At 35.1% G+C, this 26,865-nt stretch overlaps 4 protein-coding genes across 4 annotated transcripts; 2 read left to right on the forward strand and 2 right to left on the reverse strand.

Annotated features, from left to right (window-relative positions):
- Positions 1–1,380: 1,380 nt before the first annotated feature.
- Positions 1,381–6,785, forward strand: LOC114747553 (late embryogenesis abundant protein At5g17165-like). The gene is made up of 3 exons (XM_028935911.1): positions 1,381–1,656; positions 6,174–6,513; positions 6,554–6,785. The coding sequence occupies exons 1-2, from the start codon at positions 1,529–1,531 to the stop codon at positions 6,481–6,483; spliced, it is 438 nt and encodes a 145-aa protein (XP_028791744.1). The 5' UTR covers positions 1,381–1,528; the 3' UTR covers positions 6,484–6,513; positions 6,554–6,785.
- Positions 6,786–13,050: 6,265 nt separating this feature from the next.
- LOC114747504 (pentatricopeptide repeat-containing protein At3g18110, chloroplastic) lies at positions 13,051–18,879 on the forward strand. The gene is made up of 4 exons (XM_028935847.1): positions 13,051–16,697; positions 16,812–17,012; positions 17,285–17,375; positions 18,064–18,879. Exons 1-4 carry the CDS (start codon positions 13,051–13,053, stop codon positions 18,637–18,639), a joined length of 4,515 nt encoding a protein of 1,504 aa, XP_028791680.1. The 3' UTR covers positions 18,640–18,879.
- A 1,341-nt stretch (positions 18,880–20,220) lies between these two features.
- On the reverse strand, positions 20,221–24,410 carry LOC114747487 (pentatricopeptide repeat-containing protein At3g49170, chloroplastic-like). Its single transcript, XM_028935826.1, has 2 exons — positions 24,057–24,410; positions 20,221–23,126 (listed from the first exon to the last, which is right to left on the reverse strand). Exon 2 carries the CDS (start codon positions 23,040–23,042, stop codon positions 20,523–20,525), a length of 2,520 nt encoding a protein of 839 aa, XP_028791659.1. The 5' UTR covers positions 23,043–23,126; positions 24,057–24,410; the 3' UTR covers positions 20,221–20,522.
- A 445-nt stretch (positions 24,411–24,855) lies between these two features.
- LOC114747515 (pentatricopeptide repeat-containing protein At1g71420-like) lies at positions 24,856–26,851 on the reverse strand (the record flags this gene model as incomplete). Its single annotated transcript, XM_028935857.1, has 2 exons — positions 24,856–24,940; positions 25,241–26,851. A coding segment is annotated over one exon (1,602 nt), but the record flags the coding sequence as incomplete, so codon positions are not given.
- Between the last annotated feature and the right edge of the window lie 14 nt (positions 26,852–26,865).

A 26,865-nucleotide genomic window follows, 5' to 3' on the forward strand; every position in this document is an offset into this window, starting at 1 on the left:
GTGACAGTAAGCCTGCGGACGATGGTCGCCTTGGCTCTAGCCCTGGCGATTAGAGCAGGGGGATGAAGTCTTTTTTTATTAAAATTATGTGAACAGCATTTTGGTATTTGCTAATAAATTAAAATTGATTTCAATTCAATCATTTTGATCATTGATGATATTATTTGATTATAAATATAATTATTTGTGAACAACAAATATTACGTAATATATTCCATAATTAAATTATATATTTAGCTTTTTTAATCTTTGCAAATTAATCAATTGGGTTTTATATTAAAAATCAGAAATAGTATATAATACCTCAATCTTAAAGGACTACTGTACTAGACTGGGTTAAAACTTATTAATTATAATAAATTTTTATAATTAGAATAACTAGTATAAAAAAGTTTAAGCTTAAATTGATTCAACGCTATAAAATATTTTAAAATGTTGTGTGAGCACCAAATATTTTAAGATATTGTATCACTGGAAAAACATATCTCAGAAAATTAGAAACACCTTAACATTAAAATATATTGTGTTTGAGCTGAACCTTAACTATAAAATATTCAGTTGGAGGCTTTTTCTCAATTTTAAAATATTCTTAAAAAAGAAACCAAATTGATATTTGGAAAGATTACAACTAGGTCCCATCTAAAGAAATTAAATACAAAAAGATCCCTTGAAATCATGAAATTATTTTGAAGTTTCAAGAGACTTTTTGCCAATAAATTTTATTTGTTTAATTACCAAATTGCTCTAATTATTTTTTTAAATTTGCATAATCAATTGAAAGAATTGTTGTTGACAACTTAAAATGCAATGATTGACAACTATCACGGCACCTTAAGTTGTCAATACCTGTCGTGATAGTTGTCAATCCTTATACTTTAAGTTGTCAATGCAAACTTTAAAAAAAAATTTGATAATTAAATAAATAAAATTTATTGCAATAAAGTTTTTTAGAACTTCAGAATAATTTCATGATTTCAAAAGACTTTTTTGTATTTAATTCCTTTAAGTGGGATCTAATTACAATTTTCCCTTGATATTTTATATGCACAAAATGTTATGGAGGAGTAGTACATTTAAAAGTTTGGCAAGTTCCTTCTCTACAGTAAAATTTGTAGTGGTTTTTCCCCCTCAACTTTTTAAATGAAATACTCCTAAAAAAACAAGCAAACTGGGGGTATTTTGGGAAAGAAATTTCAATCCGCAACGCATTTAGGTAGTGCTTGTTTGGAGGCGTTGTATCAAACGAAAATCCTGAAACGAAGGCGAAGAAATAAAAAAAAGAGTTAGATATGAACGTCACGGTACGTGTTAGGTAACAAAAGAACCAACAAACAGATAGGAGTCATCACACTGTGGCGCGCGCACTCAAAAATTGTTATCTTCCTTTTCCCTCCTTGCTTGGATCTATAAATTATCCATCTTCCCCATCACATTCACGCCAAGCAACACACTCTTTCTCCCTCTGTGTTTTGCCTTCCATCCCTTTCTCTCTCTATTACGTCTTCGGACCCAACTCCATCATCATTGTATGGCCGCCAATTCCAAGAGCCGAGGCATCACCAGCTTGGGGAAACGAGTCGCCAACCAGATCTGGACTCACAACTCGCCTCTCGCAACTCGCGACCTTCCTCCCTCTGCCTCTGCTCTCGCTGTCAGGTATGTAGTTCTCTCTCCGACTCCTGCATTTGGAGTAAGATTTGGTTGGATGAGCTTCTCTGGTTGTTTTGATTGTATTGTTTAATCGGAGAATGGTTCTTATTGGATTTTCGAAATGTTTTCAGCCTGTTCTGCCTATTTTTGGTGATATTATTATGTAGAGCGCGTGAGAAAGTACTTCGTCTGGCTATTGCTTAAGATTATTATTCCCGTGTGCTTTGTCTGATTAATTTACTGGGAAAATACTTGTTATTAGGTTGCTCTTTTTCAGTTTGCTTTGGTCGTTTTTGATGATATTCTGTAGAACACATTAGAAGCTACTTCTTGGATTGGTCCATTTGGAGCGGATACTTTAAGCTTGTTGGTTGTTTTCAGTTGTTTTCCTGCGAGCAGAATTCTTGTTACTTTCGCTATTTTTTCCACTTTATTTTGCTTATTTCTAGTGATTTTAAGTGGTGTACACGAATTTATGTGTGCTCTCCTACATCCAAATCTAGTTCTGGTTGATTGGCTCGTGCAACGCCAAAGGTTTGCACAGATAACCCTGGGAAATTTTGGGCATGCTTAACTAATCCGTTTATGTACAGAAAAAACTTTGGTCTAGAAGGGCTTTCAACTCATTCCTTTTCAAGTAGATTTTAACCTCGTAGTGGCTCCAATTACATACAAACAGATTTTCTGATCCTCGTAGCTCTATCCGCTTGGTTTGGGTCTATCATGCGTGAGCAGATGATTAATTTTAGCTTGTTCTTATGGCTGTTTTCGTGATTGTTTGCCGAGAATATACTCTCATCAGATTGCTCGTTTCGGTTTATTGATGTTTTTGATGATGTGGTAATGTGGGGCACATAGTGAGTTTTTCTGTTCTCTGTATTATCTCTGATTATGAAAATGTATTCTTAAATTCCAGCAGTTTTACTCTGGGGATGTGGTGATTACTTTTTCCTTCTTGCTGCATTGATTTCATTTCACTACAAGAAAATAAATTTGTGATAAACAATGTTTCTTCGAAAAATACTAATTCTACACAAAAGTTTTATTATTCGAGATAGAATATAGTTCATAATAAAATCAACTTGCAACAAGTTTTTCTTGATTTTCATTATAAACTTCTCTTGCTAATTTTATTATATGTTTTGGTTGTATAGGTTTGTTATTATAAAAAATCACAGTCATTTTCTAGTATCTTGAACAATTTTATCCCTTGACTTTTTGTTGATTTTTATTCCCGTGAAAAATTAAATCAACGAAGTAGAGCAATGAACAAAATCTTTTTTCTGGAATCTTGTTCCTTAATTATGGAGCTATTTGTCCTTTTTGGCATGAAGCAACCTCTTGTATATGTGGGCTTATTCCTTGTACTGTCGAGTATACGAATTGGGAAATTATTCTTTTCTTATCTTATCCACTTGCTGCTCCTCTTTTTCTTTCTGCCTTTCTTTGTATTCTTTTAATCGCTGAATGAGCTCCCACCCCACTTCTCATGCTTTATCTTTAGGCCAGCCATTTCCCATACTTGATATGACTTGCAAATTTTTTTTATCCTTTCAATTTTCTGTTAATTTTAGAAAATAAATATAATGTGTAAGATTCATTTAAATTTAAAATTCCACACACACACACACATTTTGAAATCAGCAAAAACCCTTTTTAAAAAATAAAGACCCAAAGGAAATTATTTTTCTTTGAGTTAGTGTGTTCATTACATCAAGAATTGTTGTCTATTTGGTGAGTACAGCCACCTTCCATTATGTAAATCAAAAGCATAATGGAAAATAACGTTTTGTCTTTCCTTTTTTTAAAAAAAAAAAATCCATCTGTTACATAAAGTTTTAATTCCTAATAATAAATATTATTTGATTTTTTTTTTGTTCTTATAGTTAAGAATTTTTATGTACTATAATTTTTTCACGTTACCAAACGACACCATGATACAGTTTGTGTCAATCAGTGTGACCTGTGACCTCACTGCCCACTTTTGTTGGCTCATGAGATTTCATTATTCTTTTTCCTCAATTATTAAGGAGATTAAAGATAATATATGATCCTTCTTTTAATGTGTAGCAGTTTATATATATAACTATTCATTATTCTTATCACCGTGATATTTTTTCCACAAAATGCCGTCATTTTCAGGCTTTCTTGTATTCAAAGCAGTGCCATATATTTTGTCATTAACTTGACCTTTTCACTTACTTCAGACGCTCAAATTTGACTCTGATTTTCTATTCAATGCATGGTGCCTGTTTTCCCTGCCTCTAGTAATGACGTGCAGTGATATTTTCGGGGGTAAAAAGACACGTGTCATTCTTATAAATACAGATTCTGTGAGGGATAATGATTCTGGGGACCAAATCAATCTTTCACGGCGTATCAATTTTTATAAATTGACGTTAAACTTAAATTGTGTAGGGTTGATTCAATTAAGATTCGCCTTAGTTAATGCCCAATAAGTGTATTAACTACTCTATTTGTTTCTTTAATTTATAATTATATCCTGTTTGAGGATTTAGGATTATCAATTACTTTTTGAAGAAAGCATGTGGGGTAGCTATAGATGATGATCAGAATTAAGATGGCAATTGCCTGGACAGTAAAATCTAAACTTGAAAACATTTTCCAGTGATAAGAAGATAAAGCAAAGGCCTGAAGGAAGAACATAAACATATATAGAGAGAGAGAGGACCCACTTTATCTTCTCTCTAAGATCCTTCTCGAATTGTTATTGGCTGGCTATCACTTCACACATGACGACAATGTAGGCATGGAAAATGCATTCTAATATTTAAAGCGCATTCTAATGAGTAGCTGTTACCGCATACCTGTGGTTTTAATTTTGCCTGAATTTTTATTTTTTATTTTTTAATAACATATAGGTATCTTTTTATTAGAGAAAATTCTATTTGAGGCACTAATATTTTAAATCTATGCAAATGTGGAAACAAGGCCCATTTCATAATCAATCTTCTGAATAACTTGTATATCTTGCACTATTGCACGAGGTATTATTACTGGACACGCATCTTGCTATAGAAACAGCAGCACAATGATGCTGCTTTGTTTCCCATTACAACAGAATCCGGATTGCCCAGATTTTATATACGTGTTTTCAAAATTTTTAGTAGTCAGAATTTGCAATCATGATGTTATTTTTTTTTGTGTATAAGCTGACCTTGAAGATAAGAACAATAGAGTAGATTCAATGAAGATCTCTTTAAGGTAGTGGCTAATAATTTTAATTATTTCTTTGAGCAGTGCCTGATGAATTTAATAGAGTATATTGATTTGATTTGTTTGTTTAAATACCCAATTAGGAATTATAAATTATTTTTGAAGGAAGGCGCGTGGGGCAGGTAAGATGGGAAAACGCATGTGCTATCAGGCCCCTTCACCAGCCTGCTTGTTGGGCATATCACATTATTAGTGTGACGTGAAAAGACCAAAGAAGGCATGGGAAATACCTTCTAATATTCTAAACATCGATATAGGGTTGTGCAAGAGCTTGGGGTTTGTTTGTTTTTTTTTTTTGGTTTTCTTATTCTCAAAACAATTTTATAAAATTGTTTTTAAGAACAAGTTTTGAAAACAAAGAACAAAAAAATTTGTTTGGAAAATAATTTTTAAAAAATCATACTTATGAAAAAGAGTAATTGATTATAGTGATTATGAAGAGTAATTTGAAAAAAAAATATAAAAAATTACACTTTGACAAGTAGTAGTTATTATCGAGAAGAAAATTTTTTCAATTTTTTTCAAAACTTGTTTTGGTTTTCCAGTTTTTAAAAACATATTATTGTTTTTTTGTTTTTGAAAATAATCAATTAAAAAAAAATTGCCAAATAGGTTTTTTTATTTTTTTGTTTTTAAAAACAAAAAATTCTTTTCAAAACAAGAAATCAAACAAGTCCTTGATATATATATTTTTTTTGGGTTAAGTATGAGTATCCTTATATTGAAAGTAATCTTGCTTGAAACATTATTATATACTAAATATAAATACCTTTCTTACTAGTTCTTATCCCTACTGATAAAACTCAATTGTTTAGCATAACCTACTTCAACCCAACCTAATCCAACTTGATCAACACCGTCTGACTGGGTTAGCCTCCTGCTTTTAAGTTTTTAACCCCATCTGACATGTGTTTGTCACGTGATCTTATGGACAATCCATTGCCTTTGGATGAATTACATGCAAGGATTACAATGTTAGAATACTCAAAATTCAACTGATTTTTCAGATTTTACTTGTCTTTTTATATCTTCTTTTTTCCTGAGCTGAACTTTTTATATCTAAGTTTATCAGAGTTCTCATGAGATATATTAACAATATTTTTTTTTCCTCAAAAGATATACTATTCCCTTGAGTCCCAAATATAAGATCTATTTTATAGTGTACATACTATAAAATGGGTCTTATATTTAGGACCAGAGGAGTATTATATTTTAAAAATTCTGAATTTTAAATTTTAAATGAATTCATATAATAAAATTCTAAATTTTTAAACGAACTGATGCAGGAGGGCGGCCTACAGTACACTGTACGAGAAAAATTTTGATGATCAAGTTCGTCCAACTGTAGTTCCGGACGATGTAATCCAAGCAGCCCATTCCGACAAATATTGGGCTCCACACCCACAAACTGGGGTATTTGGGCCTCCAACCGACAATATCTCTCCTACTCCTACTGCTTCCTCTGCCACCGGAAGCAACAACTTCCACCAATCGTCGACCACCGCCAATGCCGGTGCAGCCTCCGTGCTGGAGGAGAAGGCCTGGTTCCGCCCAACTAGCCTGGAGGACTTGGAGAAGCCACACCACTTTGCTTAAGCTTTGATACTACTACTCCTCCTTTAAACACACACACACACACACACACACACACATATATATATATATATATTTATATAAATAAGGTGCTAGTAACTAAACTGGAGTGGTGTGGCGTGGTGTGGTGTGGTGTGGTGTGGTGTGGTGTGCTTTGGTTGCTTTGGGTGTTATATGCTTGCTGAGGAGGTTGCAGTATATATAGCTGCTACTCATGAACAGCATTATGTACGAGTGGCTCTTGCTTCGCTTTTTATGGACCATTCGTAACGATAATAAATCCATAGTTATCCTTATCATAATCATTTCCATTGGCACTATCCTTTTTACTTGAATAGTGGTTGCTTTGAGATCTCTACCATTCAAAATATAGTTTTAATTATTTAGATTTGACATTTTTAAATGATGGTTTTTACATAAAAAAAATAATATCTTGAAAAATTGACAATGAAAAGATCATTTTTAATTTATATATTGTACACGTTAAAAATTTTTTAAAAAAATAATTGTAAAATAAAGATAATCTGCAATATTAATTTTTTTAAAAAATGAATTTTTATTTAAAAATTATTAACTGAAAATTTCAAATCTAAATTATTAAAAGTGCATTTGGGCGATATAAATCTGACTACAATAATGGGTATTATAATTCAAATCACTGTAAAGAGTGGAAATTAATTCCTTTTCATACAAGTTGCCACCAAAATTTGCCAAGTTGCATGGTTAGTACTTCAATTTGCTAAGTTAGCATTTTCTGTAAGTAACAGTAACAGTATTAAAATTAAAGGATTAAAAGACACTTTTTATATTTAAGAAACTAAACTAAAACTTCATGTAAATTTATAAGGCCAAAAGTATAATTTAGCCTAAATTAATTACTTATAAACTTTAATTGTATAGAAGGGTAAAATAGGAGAATAATATTTAATGCTATAAATATTACCAAACTAAATTTATATTTTGGATGAAATCAATTTTTAGAAAATTATATATCATATATCATAGGAGTAATATTGAATTTATGGTGAGAGATGGATTTGCTTACTACGTAGAAATGGAGTAAAATTTAACAGTTGTCAACTATCATTCCCTGTGATGAGAAGATGGTCATGGTAAATTATACAAAACTCTCCTTTTGCCATGCCTTCCACTAATATTTTTAAAAGAGAAATATGTTGGCAATAGCACCTACAGAAAATGATTAATCCGAGTCAAGTTCCATGAATGCTGTCCTTAAGAGTTATTCTATAATCATCGATAGATAAGAAAGCAGCACTCCCCAAAATTAAATGAACTCCTCCTGTAAGAATAGGATAAACAGAATAGCAGAAGGTAAAAGGTAAACCCAGCTAGGCAACATAAATTTCAAAGGAGGAAGAAGGTATACACAAAAGCTCAAGTGCGGATGCTTAAGCCTTTGTCTCGAAGTATCTTATATAGGCCTCAACCCACTACACCATTGAACGCAGATTAATAACATTAATATCACCGTTTCGAACGTTGCAGCTAGGAAGGTGCTTAATTTAGTGGTTTCTGAACATTTTCTAAACGCTACGTAATTAAGACACATTAATATCAGTTTAAGACAAAATCCGTTACTGCAATTAAAGGATAATCCGTTCAGGTAGCATTGAAGTCTTTACATTTTTAAGGATTTCAAAAAAAAAATCAAATGTAATAAACAATGCTTTTAGGTAGAGTCGGGAAAACGGTCCAAGTCTATCGAGCCGCCCCGTTTAAGTCTTAAAATTACGAGGGTTAGGCTAGAAATTTTTTTTCTTAAAATGAGAAATAGGCTCTGTAGGACTCGTTTTATAGGGCCCAGGGCTTAAACGGGTCGGCCCGTTTAGGCCATTTATAATTTTTTTTTGTTTTTTAAAAAAATTTTTGTGTAATTTTAATATTATTAATTTTTTACATTGTTAATAAGATTTCCAAATATTTAGTTATTATTATCATTTTAAAATTAAATTTAACAGAATGGTTTGATTTATTTAGTTTTAGAAAATAATTTGTCTAATTAAATTTTTAAAAAATGGGCTAATTTAGACTACTATAATGATTTGATTTATATTATGTGTTGATATTTTTAAACTATATATATGTGATAAGAGAGTATTTTTATACTTACATAACTTGTGATTTTATGATTTTAATTAGAAATTTATCAGTTTCAACAACAATATTTCTCAAACTAAAGCAAAATAATAGCTACACTGCAAAATTTAAAAGTGAAATTCCTATAAAGAAGGAAAACTTGATATTGTTGTTATGAAAGAAAAGCATACTTATGAAGAAGAGTAATTGATTATAGTGATTATGAAGTTTCAAAAAATTAATGATAGTGTTTGTTTATTGCATATTTGCACTATAGATGAAACTTTTGATGTTGTTATCTTGTTAATGAATGTAGATGTTCTTGGATGTTGATGAATATTTATATATGATGATATTTTGTATCTGTAACTTAATTTTATTCATATTTATGTCTTTTATTAATAATTTCATTGGTTTATTTTCATTTTTTTATAAAAAATGTGAGAAATATGAAAAATAGCATTTTTTTCCTTAAACGGGCTGAAAGCCTGTAGGCTGGCTCTAAGCCTATGAGTTTAAGGGTTGGACCTAGCAAATTGGAGGTATTTTTAAAATTTTGACCCTGTAAGGTCAACCCTTTGAAGCCTACCAGCTCTGCAGAGTTGCTTTGTATTCCTACCTCTACTTCCAGGTAAGCTTTAAAATTATTACAAATTAATTTCAGATTAAATCTCTAATTAAAAAGGTGCCTTGTCCGGCTCTAATTCGTGCGGGAGGATCACCAGATTTCCATTGCGTTTGCCTCCAGTGGCTCATGGTCATGCTCATGAGATCCTCCTTCTTTTTTAAGCCCATTCACTAACGCAAGAACACAAATTAATATTTATACCCTTGTGCTCCCATACTCTTGAACAAAATGAGACTTGTTCTTTTTGACACACCCACATTATATATGGTAGAAGAATCCATGCTACTAATATTTTATAGGGTAAATTATACAGTACTCTTATAAATTTTAGGTCAACTATATATAACCCTTCACATTTGAAAGTTTAAATTTCACATCCATAATTTTTTTAAAAAAAATTATGAATCTCTTGTCATTGATTTATTGTTATCTTTTTAACTGAAATTGACATGTTGGATCATTAAATCACATATGACATCCTGTGAGGCATCCTGCATTATTTGAAGATTCACTTTATTTTTTGTTAAATAATATTAACAGTATTTTTTTAACAACAAAAGGATATTTTATTAAAAACAAAATAAAGGGTACAATTAGTCTAAAGGACTAAAGAACAATTAAAGAAAAACCAAGTCCAAAATTAAACGAAAAAGAAACAACTAAGTCATCCAATTTCGGAAGAGTCTTGCAAGCCACGAGCAGCCATGGTTCCTTCTCCTTCCACCAACTGAATCATTATCTAAAATACTTTTGAAGATTAGATGGTACAGTCATGACCAATCCATAGGATGCCATCCCTCTCTTGCCAATAGCTGCTAGATTTTCCTTGCCTAGCAACCAAGAAAAAACAAATGTCTAGTTTCAGATTAATCAGTTGAAGGATTTTGACAGAAACGAAATACTTTGTCACTCTACTTTATCTAGAGATCTATTTTGAATTAATATAAAAAGTTTCTCACAATCCATTTCAATAATAATTTTATGATCTGAAAATTTGTCACAAATAAGTAGAGCAAATTTAAAAGCAATGCATTTGGATTGAAAAGCAGTAATGGGTCTGTTTGGATTGGTAGTTAAAAAAAAATTATTTTTAATTTGATTTTTGAAAAAGTGAAATTGGTTAATGCTATTTATATTTGGATTGAATTTTGTAAAAGTTAGTTTGTAAAAATAAAAGTAGTTTAGATTATGATTAAATAAATGAGTTTAGTTTGGAAAAAAACCAAAATGGGTATTAAATAGTGAAAAATGACAAAAAATAAATTTACATAATATGATGAATTTAAATTATTTTAATAGGAAGGAGTGAAATTTAATGACTGAAATATATTTTAAAAAGTTAGAAATATTATAAATTTTTTTCTAAATATAAAGTGAAACATAATTTTGAAAAATTAAATGAAACATACTTGATCAAACTCCCCAAAAACATGCCTACAAAACTGAAAATGAAGATGGGAAGGATTGGGAAACAATGTAAAGTGAGGAAGATAAGATCAAAACCATGATTTCAGAAATGCTTTTACAGTATACGAAGTAAATATGTGGAGAAGATTGCCTCGATTTGCAGAAAAGTGTTTCTGAAAAGTGATTTTAAGGGCATCCAAACACTCCCAAAGAATCTTAGAGGGGAGAGAAAGCAAGGAATATAGGTGGGAAAAAAAAAAACAGATTAGGGTGAACAGTGACTGGACTTCAACATCGAAGGCAGAGAGACAGTCTTACCAACCCCCTATTAAGCACAATTTGAAAAGCAATAAGTAGGACGAAATAACTTTTAAAATCGTGTAATTGAAATGAGCTTTTAGCTCATAAATCAAGTGGATATAAAGATTATCCAAACAAAGCGTAAATTGTTTAAATGTGTTTATTTGCAATAAGCTGCTTATAAGTAGTTTAGACCGTGAATTCAAATAGACTGATTATCATTAACTTTCCTCCTAATTCCTCCCAAGTAAGCACCATGACTGTCTCTACAGATGACTCCTATGCCTGGCTCTTCATTTTGCCTCGTGAAAGATCCATCTGTTATGACTCTCATGGGATCCACTCAAATGTCATTGAAAACGTAATCACATCTCCCCTTCCAAATGCCCCGACAAATTGCACCAACTAAGGATTTTCCATGGTCATCAATATGATTCCTAATCCTTTGCTCCAAGGAAATCTCCACACGCCATTTCTTGATAAAATTAACGGTTACATGAGATTCCCTAATAGTTTTTTCAAAAAAAAAAAATACACACACACATATAATTTATTTTAGTTCTATTTTTATTTATTTATTTATATTTATATATTGCCAAACTGTCATGGTTGGAAATCTAATATAATCTCATTTTAAATTCTAAATACTATCTTCAATCTTTAATATAAGAATTCATTTAACTTTTATTTTAATTCTAAATATAAAATTTTAATTTATTTTATCTCTTATATTTATTCATTTTATTTAAGTTAGTCGTAATAATAATGGCTCTAACCAATATATTTGATTAATAATAATATTTTAGAAAAAACAACATATATTTATTATAAATAATTAAAATAACTAATTTTCTTAATCTATTCAAATTAGTCAACTAATTCTTATATTAAATAGTAAAAGTAAGTAGTATGATATTTACAGGAGAAACATACCTGTGTGATGATAAATATAAAGTAAAATTCAAATTTAATATTACCTCCTGTCTTTACTATAAGAGTTAGTTGACTAATTTGAGAAGAATAAATAAATAAGTTAAATTAGTTATTTGTAATAAATAGGTATTTTCTTTTCTAAAATATTTTTGTTAATCAAATGTATTGGTTAAAATTACTATTATTAGAAGAATTATTTTAAAAAATATATAAATATTAGAAAAAAATAAATTAGAATTTTATATTTAGAATCCAAATATAAATCAAACGATATCTGAAATGAGGCAGTATATTTTTAGAAAAATTTCAAAAAAGGTCCTTGGAATATAGGAAATTTCAGATTGGGTCTTGGAATTTTGAAAATGACAGAAAAGGTCAGTGACCCAATCTGTCATTTGTGAAATTAAGACAAATTGACAATTTTGCCTCTGGCTAAGCAAAAGTGAGTAGTTATTCTTTAAACAAATCTAGGTAATACTTACACTGTTCTAGTGATTACAAGATTAATTGTAGTTAATAATAAGGTACCTGACTATGAAAAAGTGAGTAATTATTCTCTACACAAATCTAGGTAATGCTTACATTGTTTTAGTGATTACAAAATTAGTTGTAGTTAATAACAAGACACCTAACTATGAAAAAATGAGTAGTTATTTGATACACGAATATAAGTAACGCCTAAACTCTTATAGTGATTCTTTAAATCATTGTAGTGAATGAATACAAATGAAGGTAAAATTGTCAATTCTTCTTGATTTTACAAATGACAAATTGGGTCACTGACCCTTTCAGTTATTTTTGAAATTTCAGGATCCAATCTGAAATTTCTTATATTGCAAGGACTTTTTTTAGAATTTTTCCTATATTTTTTCCATCGCTCCATAAAAAATAATCTTCTGCGGATAAAATATACTCCTCCGGTCCTTATTATAAGACCCAATTTGACTTTTTATTTGGTCCTAATTATAAAACCCAATCCATTTTGTCTCTTATATTTATGTATTTTTTTTCCAAGATAATCCTTCTAATAATGATAGTTTTAGCCAATATACTTAATTAGCAAGGATATTTTAGGAATGACAATACTTATTTATTATAAATAACCAACTTAACTTACTTCCTTAATTTCCTCAAATAAGTCAATTGGGTCTTATAATTAGGACCGGAGGAGTATCATCTTCTAATGTTACCTCCGCCAAACGACCATGTTGGGTTCACGGGTATTGCCCTTCGCACCGATTTCCTCAGTTCAGCGAACCGATCCCAATTCGAAGTCTTCTTCTTCAACTTGTTCCAAGATACCACGAAACACTGTTCTTCCTTTGCCTTGCTCTTCAACCTCTACAGCTTCGCCTTCCATTGATGCCACCAGCAATAGCTCTGAAGAACTCAACCACAGTGATAATGAGAATCGCAAGAGTGCCACTGCGCAGAAGTTCACATATAGCAGAGCCTCCCCTTCAATCAGATGGCCCCACTTGAAGCTCTCAGAGATGTACCCATCTACACATACGCATGTGGAAGACAGGGAAGTTTCTTCATCCGTTGAGAATGCAGGGTTTTCTGAGGCCAAAGAGGAAACCCAGGAGGACCTCGATAATGTTTCCCCTAGTGATGTGAACGATGAATCACAGGAAACGTTGGGGAGGCGTAGCAAGACGAGGGTAAAGAAAATGAATAAATTGGCGCTGATAAGAGCAAAAGATTGGAGGGAGAGAGTACAGTATTTGACAGATAGGATTCTAGCTTTAAAGTCCGAGGATTTCGTAGCGGATGTGTTGGACGATCGGAAGGTTCAGATGACGCCAACTGATTTTTGCTTTGTGGTGAAATGGGTTGGGCAAAAGAGCTGGCAACGTGCACTTGAAGTCTATGAATGGTTGAATTTGCGGCATTGGTACTCGCCGAATGCGAGGATGCTTGCGACAATCTTGTCGGTGCTGGGGAAAGCTAATCAAGAAGCGTTAGCTGTGGAAATATTCACGCGGGCGGAGTTAGACATGGAAAATACAGTCCAAGTATATAATGCAATGATGGGTGTCTATGCACGGAACGGTCGATTCAAGAAGGTACAAGAGCTGCTTGATTTAATGCGTGAACGAGGATGCGAACCAGACCTGGTGAGTTTCAATACTTTGATTAACGCCAGGATGAAGTCTGGTGCTATGGTGCCTGATTTAGCTCTTCAACTTTTAGATGAAGTTAGGAGATCAGGTATTAGACCAGACATAATTACTTATAATACCCTTATAAGTGCTTGCTCAAGAGAGTCGAATTTGGAGGAAGCAATCAAGATTTTTAATGACATGGAGAAAAACAAGTGTCAACCTGATCTGTGGACATACAATGCTATGATTTCAGTATACGGTAGGTGTGGCCATTCTGGGAAAGCTGAGCATCTCTTTAAAGAACTGGAATCTAAAGGATTTTTCCCTGATGCAGTAACGTATAATTCCTTATTGTATGCTTATTCAAGAGAAGGAAATGCAGAGAAGGTTAGGGATTTTTGTGAAGAAATGGTGAAAATTGGGTTGGGTAAGGATGAGATGACATACAATACTATCATAAACATGTATGGGAAGCAAGGCCAGTGTGACCAGGCACTACAGCTTTACAGAGACATGAAATTATCTGGCCAAAATCCAGATGCTGTTACGTATACTGTTTTAATTGATTCACTTGGAAAGGCAAATAAAATTGTGGAAGCTGCAAATGTGATGTCTGAAATGTTGGATGCAGGAGTGAAGCCCACTTTGCATACTTATAGTGCTTTGATATGTGCTTATGCCAAGGCTGGAAAGAGAGTGGAGGCCGAGGAGACATTTAAATGCATGGTTAAGTCAGGGATCAAAGCTGACCGTTTAGCCTATTCAGTTATGTTGGATATCTTTATGAGGTTCAATGAGGTAAAAAAGGCAATGATGTTGTATAAGGAAATGGTTCGTGAAGGCTTCACACCAGATAATACCCTTTATGAGACCATGTTACGAGTTCTTGTGAGGGAAAACAAGTGGGAAGTTGTTGATGACATTGTAAGTGATCTTGAAGAACGAAGTGGTATGAATCCACAAGTTCTTTGTTCTGTTCTTATAAAAGGAGAATGTTTCGATCATGCTGCTAAAAAATTGAAAGTTGCCATCTGCAAGGGCTATGAATTGGATCATGAGACTCTATTATCAATTATGAGTAAATATAGTTCTTCCGCAAGATATTCAGAAGCATGTGAACTGCTCGAGTTCCTGAAAGAGCATGCTCCAGACTCGAGTCAACTGCTAACTGAGGCACTTATCATTATACTTTGCAAGGCTCAAAAGTTAGATGCTGCTTTGGAGGAATATAGAAATAATGGGGCCCTTGGTTGGTTCAGGAGAGGTTATACTATGTACGAGTCTCTTATTCTGGAATGCAAGCAGAATGACCTCTTTGAGGTGGCTTCTCAGATTTTTGCTGACATGAGATTCCATGGCCTAGAGCCGTCTATCTGTCTGTATCAGTGCATGGTGTTTGTCTACTGTAGAATGCAAATCCCAGAGACAGCCCACCACTTGCTGTATTATGCAGAAAAAAAGGGTATCGTACTTGATAATGTGTCTGTTTATATTGATATCATTGAGACGTATGGAAAGTTAAAGCTATGGCAAAAGGCAGAAAGTTTAGTGGGAAGTTTGAAGCAAAGATGTTCAACAGTGGATAGAAAAATCTGGAATGCCTTGATACATGCTTATGCCTTAAGTGGTTGTTATGAACGAGCTAGAGCTATTTTCAATACAATGATGAGAGATGGTCCTACCCCAACTGTGGATTCCATAAATGGACTATTACAAGCTTTGATTGTCGATGGGAGGCTGGATGAACTTTATTTGGTTATTCAAGAACTGCAAGATATGGGGTTTAGGATAAGTAAGAGTTCCATATTGTTGATCCTTGAAGCATTTGCTCTGGCAGGAAACTTATTTGAGGTGCAGAAGGTATACCATGGAATGAAAGCTGCAGGTTATTTTCCTACCATGCATCTTTACAGAATCATGATGAGATTGTTGTGTAAAGCTAAACGTGTTAGGGATGTAGAAGCCATGTTAAGTGAGATGGAAGAAGCTGGATTTAAGCCTGATCTTCAAATTTGGAACTCTATACTTCAATTGTATTCTGGAATTGATGATTTCAAAAAGATGGCTATTGTTTACCGGAAGATCCAAGATTCTGGTCTACAACCAGATGAGGAAACTTACAATACCTTAATTATAATGTACTGCAGAGATCGTAGACCAGAGGAAGGTTCGACATTGATGCATAAGATGAGAGGATTGGGTATGGAACCTAAGCTGGACACATACAAAAGCTTGATTGCAGCATTTGGCAAGCAACAGCTACTAGAACCAGCAGAGGAACTTTTTGAAGAGCTTAGATCAAATGGTTATAGACTAGACCGCTCTTTCTACCATTTAATGATGAAAATATATAGAAATTCTGGGGATCACATGAAAGCCGAAAATCTATTAGGCGTGATGAAGGAAGCAGGCATAGAGCCCACAGTTGCTACCATGCACTTGCTTATGGTTTCTTATGGCAGCTCTGGGCAGCCTCATGAAGCCGAAAAAGTCCTGGAAAACTTGAGAACTACTGGGTTAGTTTCAGATACTCTGCCTTATAGCTCTGTTATTGATGCATATCTCAAACATGGAGATTTTAAAGCTGCGACTGAAAAGCTCACGGAGATGAAGGAAGTGGGCTTGGAACCAGACCACAGAATATGGACATGCTTCATCAGAGCTGCAAGCTTGTCTCAAGAATCAGACGGGGCCATTAATCTTTTAAGTGTACTCCAGGCTGCCGGGTTTGATCTTCCAATCAGGTATTCATTAGTTCTCTGTGGTGATTGGAAGCTTCACCTGTTATATACATACATATATGCATACATGTGTAAGTATATATAAATGTCCATTAAAGTGTGTTACTTGATCTGTAGGCTTCTGAGAGAAAAATGCGAGTCAATAGTTTTAGAAGTGGACCAGTATTTGGAGAAAATACAACCTTTGGAAGACAATGCAGCCTTTAATTTTGTCAATGCTTTGGTGGATCTCTTGTGGGCATTTGAACTTCGGGCTACTGCATCATGGGTTTTCCAGCTGGCAATCAAAAGAAGCATCTATCGCCATGATATCTTTAGGTTGGTGTGAACCAAAAAAAAAAAAAAAAAAAGTTGTGCTATGCCTCTATTGAAGTTAGAAACTGCTGAGACATATTTTTTGAGTGACTGGATAAATTGAAAACAACCAAAAGAAAACAACAGTGAGACTAAAAAGGTGGCCTAACTGGTCAGCGAAACAAATGGTGATTTATGGTCTTAGAAGAGCAATTTTCAGTGTTAGACACGATTTATCTCACCAATTTTTAGAGTTTCCCTTTAAATTGCTTGATACATGTATCTGTTAACTGTAGAGTTGCTGAGAAGGATTGGGGTGCAGATTTTCGAAAATTATCTGCTGGCTCAGCTCTTGTTGGTCTTACTTTATGGCTTGATCACATGCAGGCAAGTTCCTTTTCCTACTGAAGCCTGTCGTGTGACACACACAGACTAATTCAATCTGTGCATTCAAAGTATGCGCTATTAAGTTTTAAGGCATATGCATGACCGTAAAAAGTCACCCGTCTAGTATTCTGACAATGTTTAAGGATAAGAGGAAAATGTTTTAGATGTCAATGAATTAAATGATTCCACACTAATTGATTCCTACCTAGTTCTCTCTGATTCTTGACAAACAAAACCCTGCACTTTCTGATCAAAGGCATAATTTTATGTTTATTATTTCTTTTTTTCCAGGTTTTTGCGTATTCATCAACCAAGCATTTGGTGGAGAGAAAAATTATGCAATTATAATAGTCTCAATTTGATCATTCTCCATTGAGAATTGAGATTTTATGTGAGATGATTATAGATCTTCATTATTTCACCCACCCAAGAAAAAAAGTTGTTAATGAGAACAAAAATCTTTGAAGGGCTGCGTGTGTCTGAGGCTGGTCTGCTGTCGTTTTATATCCAAACTTCAAAGACTACCCAAACTCTATTATAGTTGGACACCCGCTCGTGATTGCTGATATGCCACATACTTATTTTTCTATATTCTTTTCATTCAGTTTGGTCTTATTATGAAAGCTTGTGCGCTGACGTGGTTGGCTAGATTTACCATTAATTACATCTTGGATTTTTGTTATGGCAGGATGCTTCGTTGCAGGGTTGTCCAGAGTCGCCAAAATCAGTTGTGCTTATAACAGGAACGGCTGAATATAACATGGTTTCCCTCAATAATACATTGAAGGCATGCCTCTGGGAAATGGGGTCGCCTTTTCTTCCTTGTAAGACGCGCACTGGGGTCCTTGTAGCGAAGGCTCACTCCCTCAGAATGTGGTTAAAAGATTCCCCATTTTGCTTGGATCTGGAGTTAAAAGATGCCTCAAACATCCCTGAATTAAATTCTATGCAGCTTGTTGAAGGATGCTTCATAAGACGTGGCCTTGTTCCGGCTTTCAAGGAGATCAAAGAGAGATTGGGAATAGTGAGCCCCAAGAAATTTTCTAGATTGGCTTTATTACCTGATGATAAGAGAACTAAAGCCATTGAAGCTGATTTAGAGGGAAGGAAAGAGAAGTTGGAAAAAAGAAAGAAAATTGTTGACCCAAAAAGGCTTAGGAAGATCAAGCAACTAAGGAAAAGGAAGTATATCAAGGAAGCTGAGTTGTCCAAGAAAGGTGCGTTAGGCATACAAAAGACTTTCACGGCTGTTGGCTCAGAGTAAAGCAGGAGGCTAAACCCAAAGAATATAAACTCACAACTGTACAGATTGATTAACTTCTACTGTGAATAGATACTGTGTCTTATGATCAAAGATTTTTAGATCTCTAATTTCTACAATTTAACGAAATCGTTATTGCATGTTGTGATCCTTGTACGGACCCCAAGACTAGGCGACTAAATTGTATGGATACCTCAATGCTCATGATGATGTAATTTTACTGAAAATCCACTTCCAAGTGTATTCGGACAATTTAACATCGAAACTTCAGCAAAAAAAATTGATTCAACTCAATTGCAAAACAACAAACGAAGTATGGACACAAACAACAGAACTCAAGAAGGAACCGAAGAGCAATTGCAAAAGTGCAAAATTAAACAAAACATGCAACTATGTAGAATCAAAGGCTCGGCCCACAAATTTATCACTTTTGTTCAAAACTGAGGAAAACTCCCAGAATGTTACTTAGTTTCACACAAGGGTATACAATCTAGTGACAGGAAAAAAAAAAGAAGCCAAGCTGAAGGAATTTCAGGTCTATAAAACAATAGCTCTGTTCCAACAATGCGTGAGAGTTACTAGTATGAAAGCTAATAATTAAGCTTGCGCTGTGCGGCTCTGGACAGAAAAGTGAAAATCCAACAATTTAAACCAGATTCAAAGCACAATTGAGCGTCAATAGCAAGGTGCCGTGCGGCAATGCCACCTTCCATGTTTGGATGAGGTCTTAGGTTTGAATTTAGCATTGACATGCTTATATGCATGTGAGAGTTTAAATTATACTGCCTTTGGTCCTTAATGTAAGAGTTTGTGTGACTTTTATTTTTGTCCTAGATATAAGATCCTAGTTCACTTTGTCTCTCATATTTATCCATTTTTTTAAAGATAATTCTTGTAATAATAGTAGTTCTAGCAAATAAACTTGATTAACAAGGATATTTAAGAAAAACAATATCTATCTATTACAAATAACTAACTTAGTTAGTTTTCTTAATCTATTCAAATTAGTTAACTAGCTCTTATATTAAAGACCAGAGATAGTATAAAATAAATAAAAAAGAAACACCGTCGAGCACAATGCACCACAGCAAAAGGGATTTAAAGACGAATTCAGAAGGTGGCAGTTTGAATTCAGAAGGTAAGGACTCAGTAAAGGAAACAAAGAAAAGAAACACATGGTAAGTGACCAAAATTGTCAAAAGAGAAAAGCTTCAAAAGCAAAGCGATCTCAGAATCAATTAACTGCAGCCGAAAAATTCAGTGAATGCATTCATTCAAAATTCTGGTTCACAAATCTGTCGCTTTGTGTTCAAAAACTAAGAATTTCCAGGAATTGGCTTTCAAGATTTTCTGTACAACTTGGCAAAAATTCAGTGCAACTCAGTGGTCAACACATGCAGCAGAGGAACTGAAGCGCACAACCAAATAAAGACTCCAGCAAAAATTCAGCATAACAGCACTTGCAGCTCTCAGGGGTCTAAAAGCCTTCAGTCAGGGAAATCAAGGAAATCGATAAAGTATGACTGCGAGACCCAAGACGTCTAAATAAAATTATAGAATTAACTAAGGAACTGACAAAATTGATTTCAACCTTGAAAAATTAAATTATCTACATTTATAGAAAAGGTGCCACAATAGAAACTATTTATTGACGGACTCACATGCGATCTTTACATTCATCATCTCTTTTTGGGCCTCTCTCCATCTTTCTAAAGTGCATTATATACATTTAATTTTTTTTTTTTTTTTGGAATGTCAAAAATACATTCTGAAAATTTTCTGGCATAGTCCAGTACAGACACCAATCAAAAGCTACTAGTTTTCCAATCTGTCAGTCCAGGTCACTTTAGAAGGCTATGTTCAATTGGACGTAACTTCGATCTCAGTCACCAATAATCACGGCAAGAGCATATCCCATCCTTCATATGATGAAACCTGTTCGCATCTCTGACAATTATTTCTCTTCCCGTTACAAGTGAAATATGCTTGATTGCAGAATGACAGTCCCCACAAACCCGAAGGTTTTTGAATACCCTAATAGGTTTTGGTTTGGGGGTACCAATAAGAGCAAAAGCTACTGCAATTTTCTCACTATGTTGAAACAAATATTGTTCCTTCTGCTCATCCTCCACATCATGAAGGACAAAATCTGTATCAGGGACATAGCCAACCTTTTTAATTTTCAAAGCCAAGTTATTAAGTTCATTATAGATCTTCTCAGCTTCAGGGTGTGAAGTATCCCCTACATGGAATTTGTGCACCTTGTTTTCCACCTCAACCCAACTGCAACCTGCTTCTTTTGTTAAATTTTTCTGCTTCATGTTCTTTCTAATTTCTGCAACATCTTCCCATCGTCCTTCTGATGCATACAGGTTTGATAGTAGCACATAGGCAGCAGGATCATGAGGTTGCTGCTCAAGGATCATTTTTGCAGCATGCTCCCCAAGCTCAGTGTTACCATGAACCTGACAAGATCCAAGGAATGTACGCCATACTAGAGCATCAGCCTTGAAAGGCATTGAGTTAATAAAATCAATAGCTTCTGAAAGTGACCCAGATCGGCCCAGCAAATCAACCATGCAAGCATAATGTTCCATTCTGGGGACAACACTGTGGATTTCATACATGGAATTGAAGTGCCTCCATCCCTCATTGATCAAACCTGCATGACTGCATGCTGATAAAACTGCAATGTAGGTGACCTCATTAGGCATTACCCTAGCTTCAAGCATCTCATAAAACATTTCTAATGCTTTTGAAGCAAATCCATGCTTTGCACAACCAGTTATAACGGAAGTCCAAGATATGACATTGCGATTTCCCATGTCAGCAAAAACTTGTAAAGCAGCTTCTATGTTTCCACACCTAGAGTACATAGAGATTAAAGCATTATTGATGCAGAGGTCTGACCCAAATCCCGACTTGAGAACTCGAGCATGAATTTGTTCTCCTTTACCTATTGCACCAATACTAGCAGCTCCACTCAAGAGGCTAGAAAATGTAAAGGAATTAGCCCCTACACCAGTTTGTTCGATTTCATGAAAAAATTCAAAGGCTTCTTCGGAATTGAAATTTTTAGCATAGGCATCTACAAGTGTGTTATAAGAAATCAAATTCTTCTCAAAGAGAATATCAAAAGATTTGCGAGCACATTCCATTCTTCCAGACCTAGCATACATGCTAACAAGAGAATTTCCTACACAATTTACTGAGGAAAGACCAAGTTTAACCGTTTGGGCATGAAGCTGCTCACCAAAGCGTAAATCAGGAAGATTTGCACAAGCCTTCAGAACACTAGAAAATGTAAAATGATTTGGTGCCACATGACCCTGAATCATGGCACGAAACAAATTTATGGCTTCCTGATCTTGGCCATTAAGTTGAACATATCCTGTGATAAGTGCAGTCCAAGACATAACATTATGGTTTGGCATATGATCAAATACTTTCCTAGAATGTTCCACTGATCCATCAGCCGAACATTTTGCATACATGTCGACCAAACTACAACCCACGCACACATCTGAAGCCAATCCCGACCTTACAACCCAAGAATGTAATTGCCGCCCAAGCGATAACGATCCCAACTCCGCACAAGCTGATACAACACCGGTTAGAGTAAACCTATCTGGTTTATACCCAGTTAGTAACATTCTGAAAAAATAATCAATGGCATCTCCAGGGCAGCCCAGCTGTGCAAATCGTGTGATCATCAAGGTCCAGGTAACTACATTTCTCTCCCGCATTTTCTCAAACACCAAACGGGCAGAATCAATATCACTGCTGCCCTTCGCAAACATATCAATTAATGCACAACCAACACACACATCGGAATCGAAATACCCACTCTTTAATAGAAAACCAAATATTGCATGCCCGATGGAAACATACAGAGCATTAGAACACGCTCTGATAACTGCCGTAAAGCAATACTCATTAGGGCAAAGCCCATGTTCAAGCATGTCAAGAAAAGTGACAAGGGCATCATATTCCATGTTATTAATGGCAAAGCACGAAATCATTGCACTCCAAGAGACCAAGTCCCTCCTATTATCACCCATACTCTGGAATACAGAAAGCGCAGTTTCCCACTGGCCGCATTTGGAGTAGAGGCTGATGAGTGAATTGAGAAGAACCGAGTCCATCTCGAGTCCAGACTCGATCAACTTGCGATGAATGAGCTTCCCAAGCTCAAAATTACGAGACCTGATGCATGCTTTGAGGAGAATGGAGGAGTTGAGGAGGCGGAGGTGTGTGTCGTGGGGGCGATGGGTGAGGTCGAGGGTGGAAATGGCTTTGTGAAGTTGTGGGACACTGAAACTGCGAGAGAGAGCAAGACGCTCAAAGTTGGAGTCTTTGGGTAATGAAGAAGGAGGAGAGGGAAGGGATAGGCTCAGAGTCCTCATAGTCCTTTACAGGAAACTACAGCAACTGAAAGCGAAGACGACAAAGCTTGGCATCAGAGAAAAAAGTCACGTCCCTGAGAAAGCCTGTGTTGGGGATCAGTCAATAAGACTAATCAGCCGCGCTGGCCGGAAAGGATTTATCCAGTAAAGCACTTCTATATATCTCTGTGCGCGCGCGCGCGCGCGTGTGGGGGTATAAAGGACTATCTCAAAATATTTTTTCATGTGCGTTTTTTGTGGTATGATTTTAACCTCAAAGTATTGATTTTTTTAGAAATAATTTTAACCTCGTTGTTAACTCTTCAAATGTTAAGTATGTGCATCAAACATTCTGAGGTAGTGTTTCAGCAATTTTAAAGGTATTAGAGCTTGGACATACCTATTTTTTAGATCTGAATAAATTACAATAAATTTTAGGACGTTAAATATTTGCCAAATGAGTCTTCATCCTATATGTATTCCATCGTCACCTCATTATATGGTTTTTGAAAACTATTTTGTCTTAAATATAAGATAAATACGTGGTAATTAAATTATTTTTTTAATCTTACCCTTCCTTAATTATAATAAGTTGCCATATTTTTAATTCCTAAACAATACTTGGAGTCGTTTACTTTAGCGACAAGTAAAATTAGAAAGATACACATTATTTTTATAGTTTAAGAATATTAGCTACCCCTCTTTTAATAAATTATAATTTTTTTTTTATAAGTTCCTGAGGTAAACGCTAGGCAATAACACCGACTAGACACTTTCATTTAAAATAAAAATAAAGTTGTTGGGATATATTGGGCGCCCAAAGATGAGATTACGCGTCAACTCCAGTACTGTTATTTGTTTTCACAGATAATTTGGCCTCTCCTGTAGTTTCTCCCTTTTCCTTTGGTTTGCCTTTAGTTTGCCCACTTCCTCAGATCCAGTATGTTTCAGCATCTTCTCACCCCCAACAAAACTATCTGGCTGGTTGAATTAGCTTTTTAAAGTGATTTTACGATATACAAGAGAGGTGCTGACCTGAAATTCAAATTCACAAAAGAGATCCCTCAAAGCATTCACCAAATTTAGAGCTCCATTGTCTTCCAGAGGTTCTAGTTTCTCTTAATGTCGGCCCACCTCTGAAATTATTCGGATTTTTCTCCCAGAAGCTTATGAACAAGCATGCTTTAGTTATCATCCATTATAAGCTCGCACCTCTGATAAAGCATATCCATATTCGCTGATCTAGTTCCAAGACTATTTCCTTCATCTTCCTGAACCTTTTGTCTCCAAACTTATTTATGTTTGAGACGTGCATCTGTAACAGAGGCTTAGGGTAGAGAGCATTCAGGATGTTAGAGATTCCATAAGAAGCCATAAGCAAGTGCATGGTGGCAATTATGGGCTCAAACCCGCTTATTTCACCAGGACAAATAGATTTCCAGCTTTCCAATGATTCCCCTAATTTCTCAAAACTCTCATCATTATGCCGAAGAAACAACAGTTAAGGTCATAATTATTTGATCTAGACTCCTCAAAAAGTTCCTCAGCTAGTTCATTGTTGCTTGCTGAATATTGTAATGAAGAATGTGTCCAGCTTAAGTTCCAAAACAAGCCTCTCACTTATTTCATGCACCAGTGCCACACCTTAGTCTAGTCAATGATCTCTGCAGTACATAATCAACGTTTCATATTTCTCCCCACCTCGTTTTTGGATCAGCAAAGCATCTTAGATTTTCTGGTAAACAGCTCTCTTGTCCTCTAACTATTCTGCCAAAATTCTTTGCAGGAGAATAAGCTGCAGCTTTCATTCCATGACATACCTTCCGCCGCAGCACAAATACGTTTCCTGCTTAAGCAAATGCTTCAAACATCAAAAGCATGGAACTTCCCCGCGTCTTGTACCCCATATCTTGCAGCTCCTGGATAACAACATAAAGTTCATTCAGCTAGACAAATGGAAAGAAAAAGGAATAATCACTGTTAGTGATTTTGAAAGCAAAAGGTAAAAACCACAGTTGTTACATATTTCAGGAGAAATCATAGTTAAGATATACCCAAACCTCAGGCTAGGACACTTAAAAGTATCAATTTACATTAGCTCAATAACCATTTCTAGAAATTCTAAAATCACAAGTCAATCATGACTATGTTAATCATGTACATGGCAAATAAGAAACCGGGCAGTTAAAAAAAGTAGTGTACTAGATATGGGGCATTACGTTAATATGTCACCAATAGTCATTACACGAGCATCGGGCATCTTTAAAGTGGTGGAAGCGGTTTGAGTCTCTCACAATAATCTCCTTTCGATATGCATCTGATACTAATTTCATGAAGTTATGGCAATCTACACAAATACGAATGTTCTTGATAATTTTTATGACATTACCACCATAAGGCAAACCGCCTTCATTCATTATGGCAAATACCAATGCCATCTTCTCACTATGATGGAACAATTGCTCCTCTTTCTCCTCTTCTGTGTCGTACAAGGCAACGCTTGTCTCTGGCACATAACCCTTTTCCTTTAACTGTCTAATCAATATTTCAAGCCTGTTGAGTATGAGCTCCCTCTGTGGATGGCGTTGACCTCCTGAGGCAAACTCATGAACCTTCTTTCCAATCTCAATCCAGCTTAATCCAGGTTCTTTTCTCACCCTAGAGCCTCTCATTTCTTTCCTAATCAAGCTAGCTTCATTAAAACTACCAGCGGAAGAATATATGTTTGACATTTGCACATAGCCCAATGAATTTTTAGGCTCTAACTCCATAAGTTTATCAACTGCTAATTTGGCCAAGTGGGCCTCACCATGCTTTCTGCAAGATCCAAGTAATGCACTCCAGATTACAGAATCAGGTTTCATTGGCATCTTGTGTATCAAATCATTAGCCTCAACCATTCGCCCAGCCCGTCCAAAAAGGTCAACCATGCAGGCATAGTGATCTAGCTGAGGAGCATGTCCATAATTTTGAGGCATAGCGTTAAATATTTTCACTCCTTCTTCAACAAGCCCAGCATGGCTGCAAGCTGAGAGGAGAGCAACAAAAGTTGCAGAATCTGGATTGACATTCATCTGCTGAAACAGCTGCAGTGCTTCTCTAGCTTTTCCATGTAAGGAATAAGATTTGAGCATTGAATTCCAGGAAACCAAATCGTGGCAATCCATCTCATCAAATACTTGTTCAGAGAATACTAAGGAGCCACACCTTGCATAAGCATGGATCAACGCGTTTGCAATTACAGTGTCTTCTTGAAAACCCTTTTTAATTACTTGCGAGTGAACCGCCAAGGCATGCTGCTCAGTAACAAAGACTGCACAAGCCTTTAAGACAATTGAGAATGCATGCCAATCCAGTACAAAGTCATTCCGATGCATTTGGCAGAAGAGAAAAAGGGCATGCTCAGGATCTTGTTCTGCAAACACTGTGATAATAGCAGTCCATAAGACAATATCTTGATAAGAACTTGTTTCAGAGAAGAGCCTATAACAGTCAGAATTGCACCCGCCAAGATCTGCATAGGATTTGAGCAATGTAGTTCTCACTTCAACTTGTGAAATAAACCCACTTTTGATAGAGAGACAATGCAATTGGAAACACCTCCAGAGATGTCTGCTGCCAATATCATCAGTATTACTGCATTCAGACAAGGAAGAAAGGACACTAAGTAGGGTGGCACGGTCAAACCCAATGCCATGCTGATACATTTGTGTAAACAGGCAAATGGCCTGGTCGCCAAGTCCACGAGATTGAAATCCTGCAATCATTGAATTCCAAGAAATAAGATTTCGGAACTCCATTGACTTAAAAATGGTCCAGCCCTCATCTGTTTTATCATCAAAAA

Source organism: Neltuma alba, unplaced genomic scaffold (genome assembly GCF_004799145.2).
Source record: "Neltuma alba isolate B1F8T4 unplaced genomic scaffold, ASM479914v2 tig00000881_pilon, whole genome shotgun sequence".
NCBI lineage: Eukaryota > Viridiplantae > Streptophyta > Magnoliopsida > Fabales > Fabaceae > Neltuma > Neltuma alba.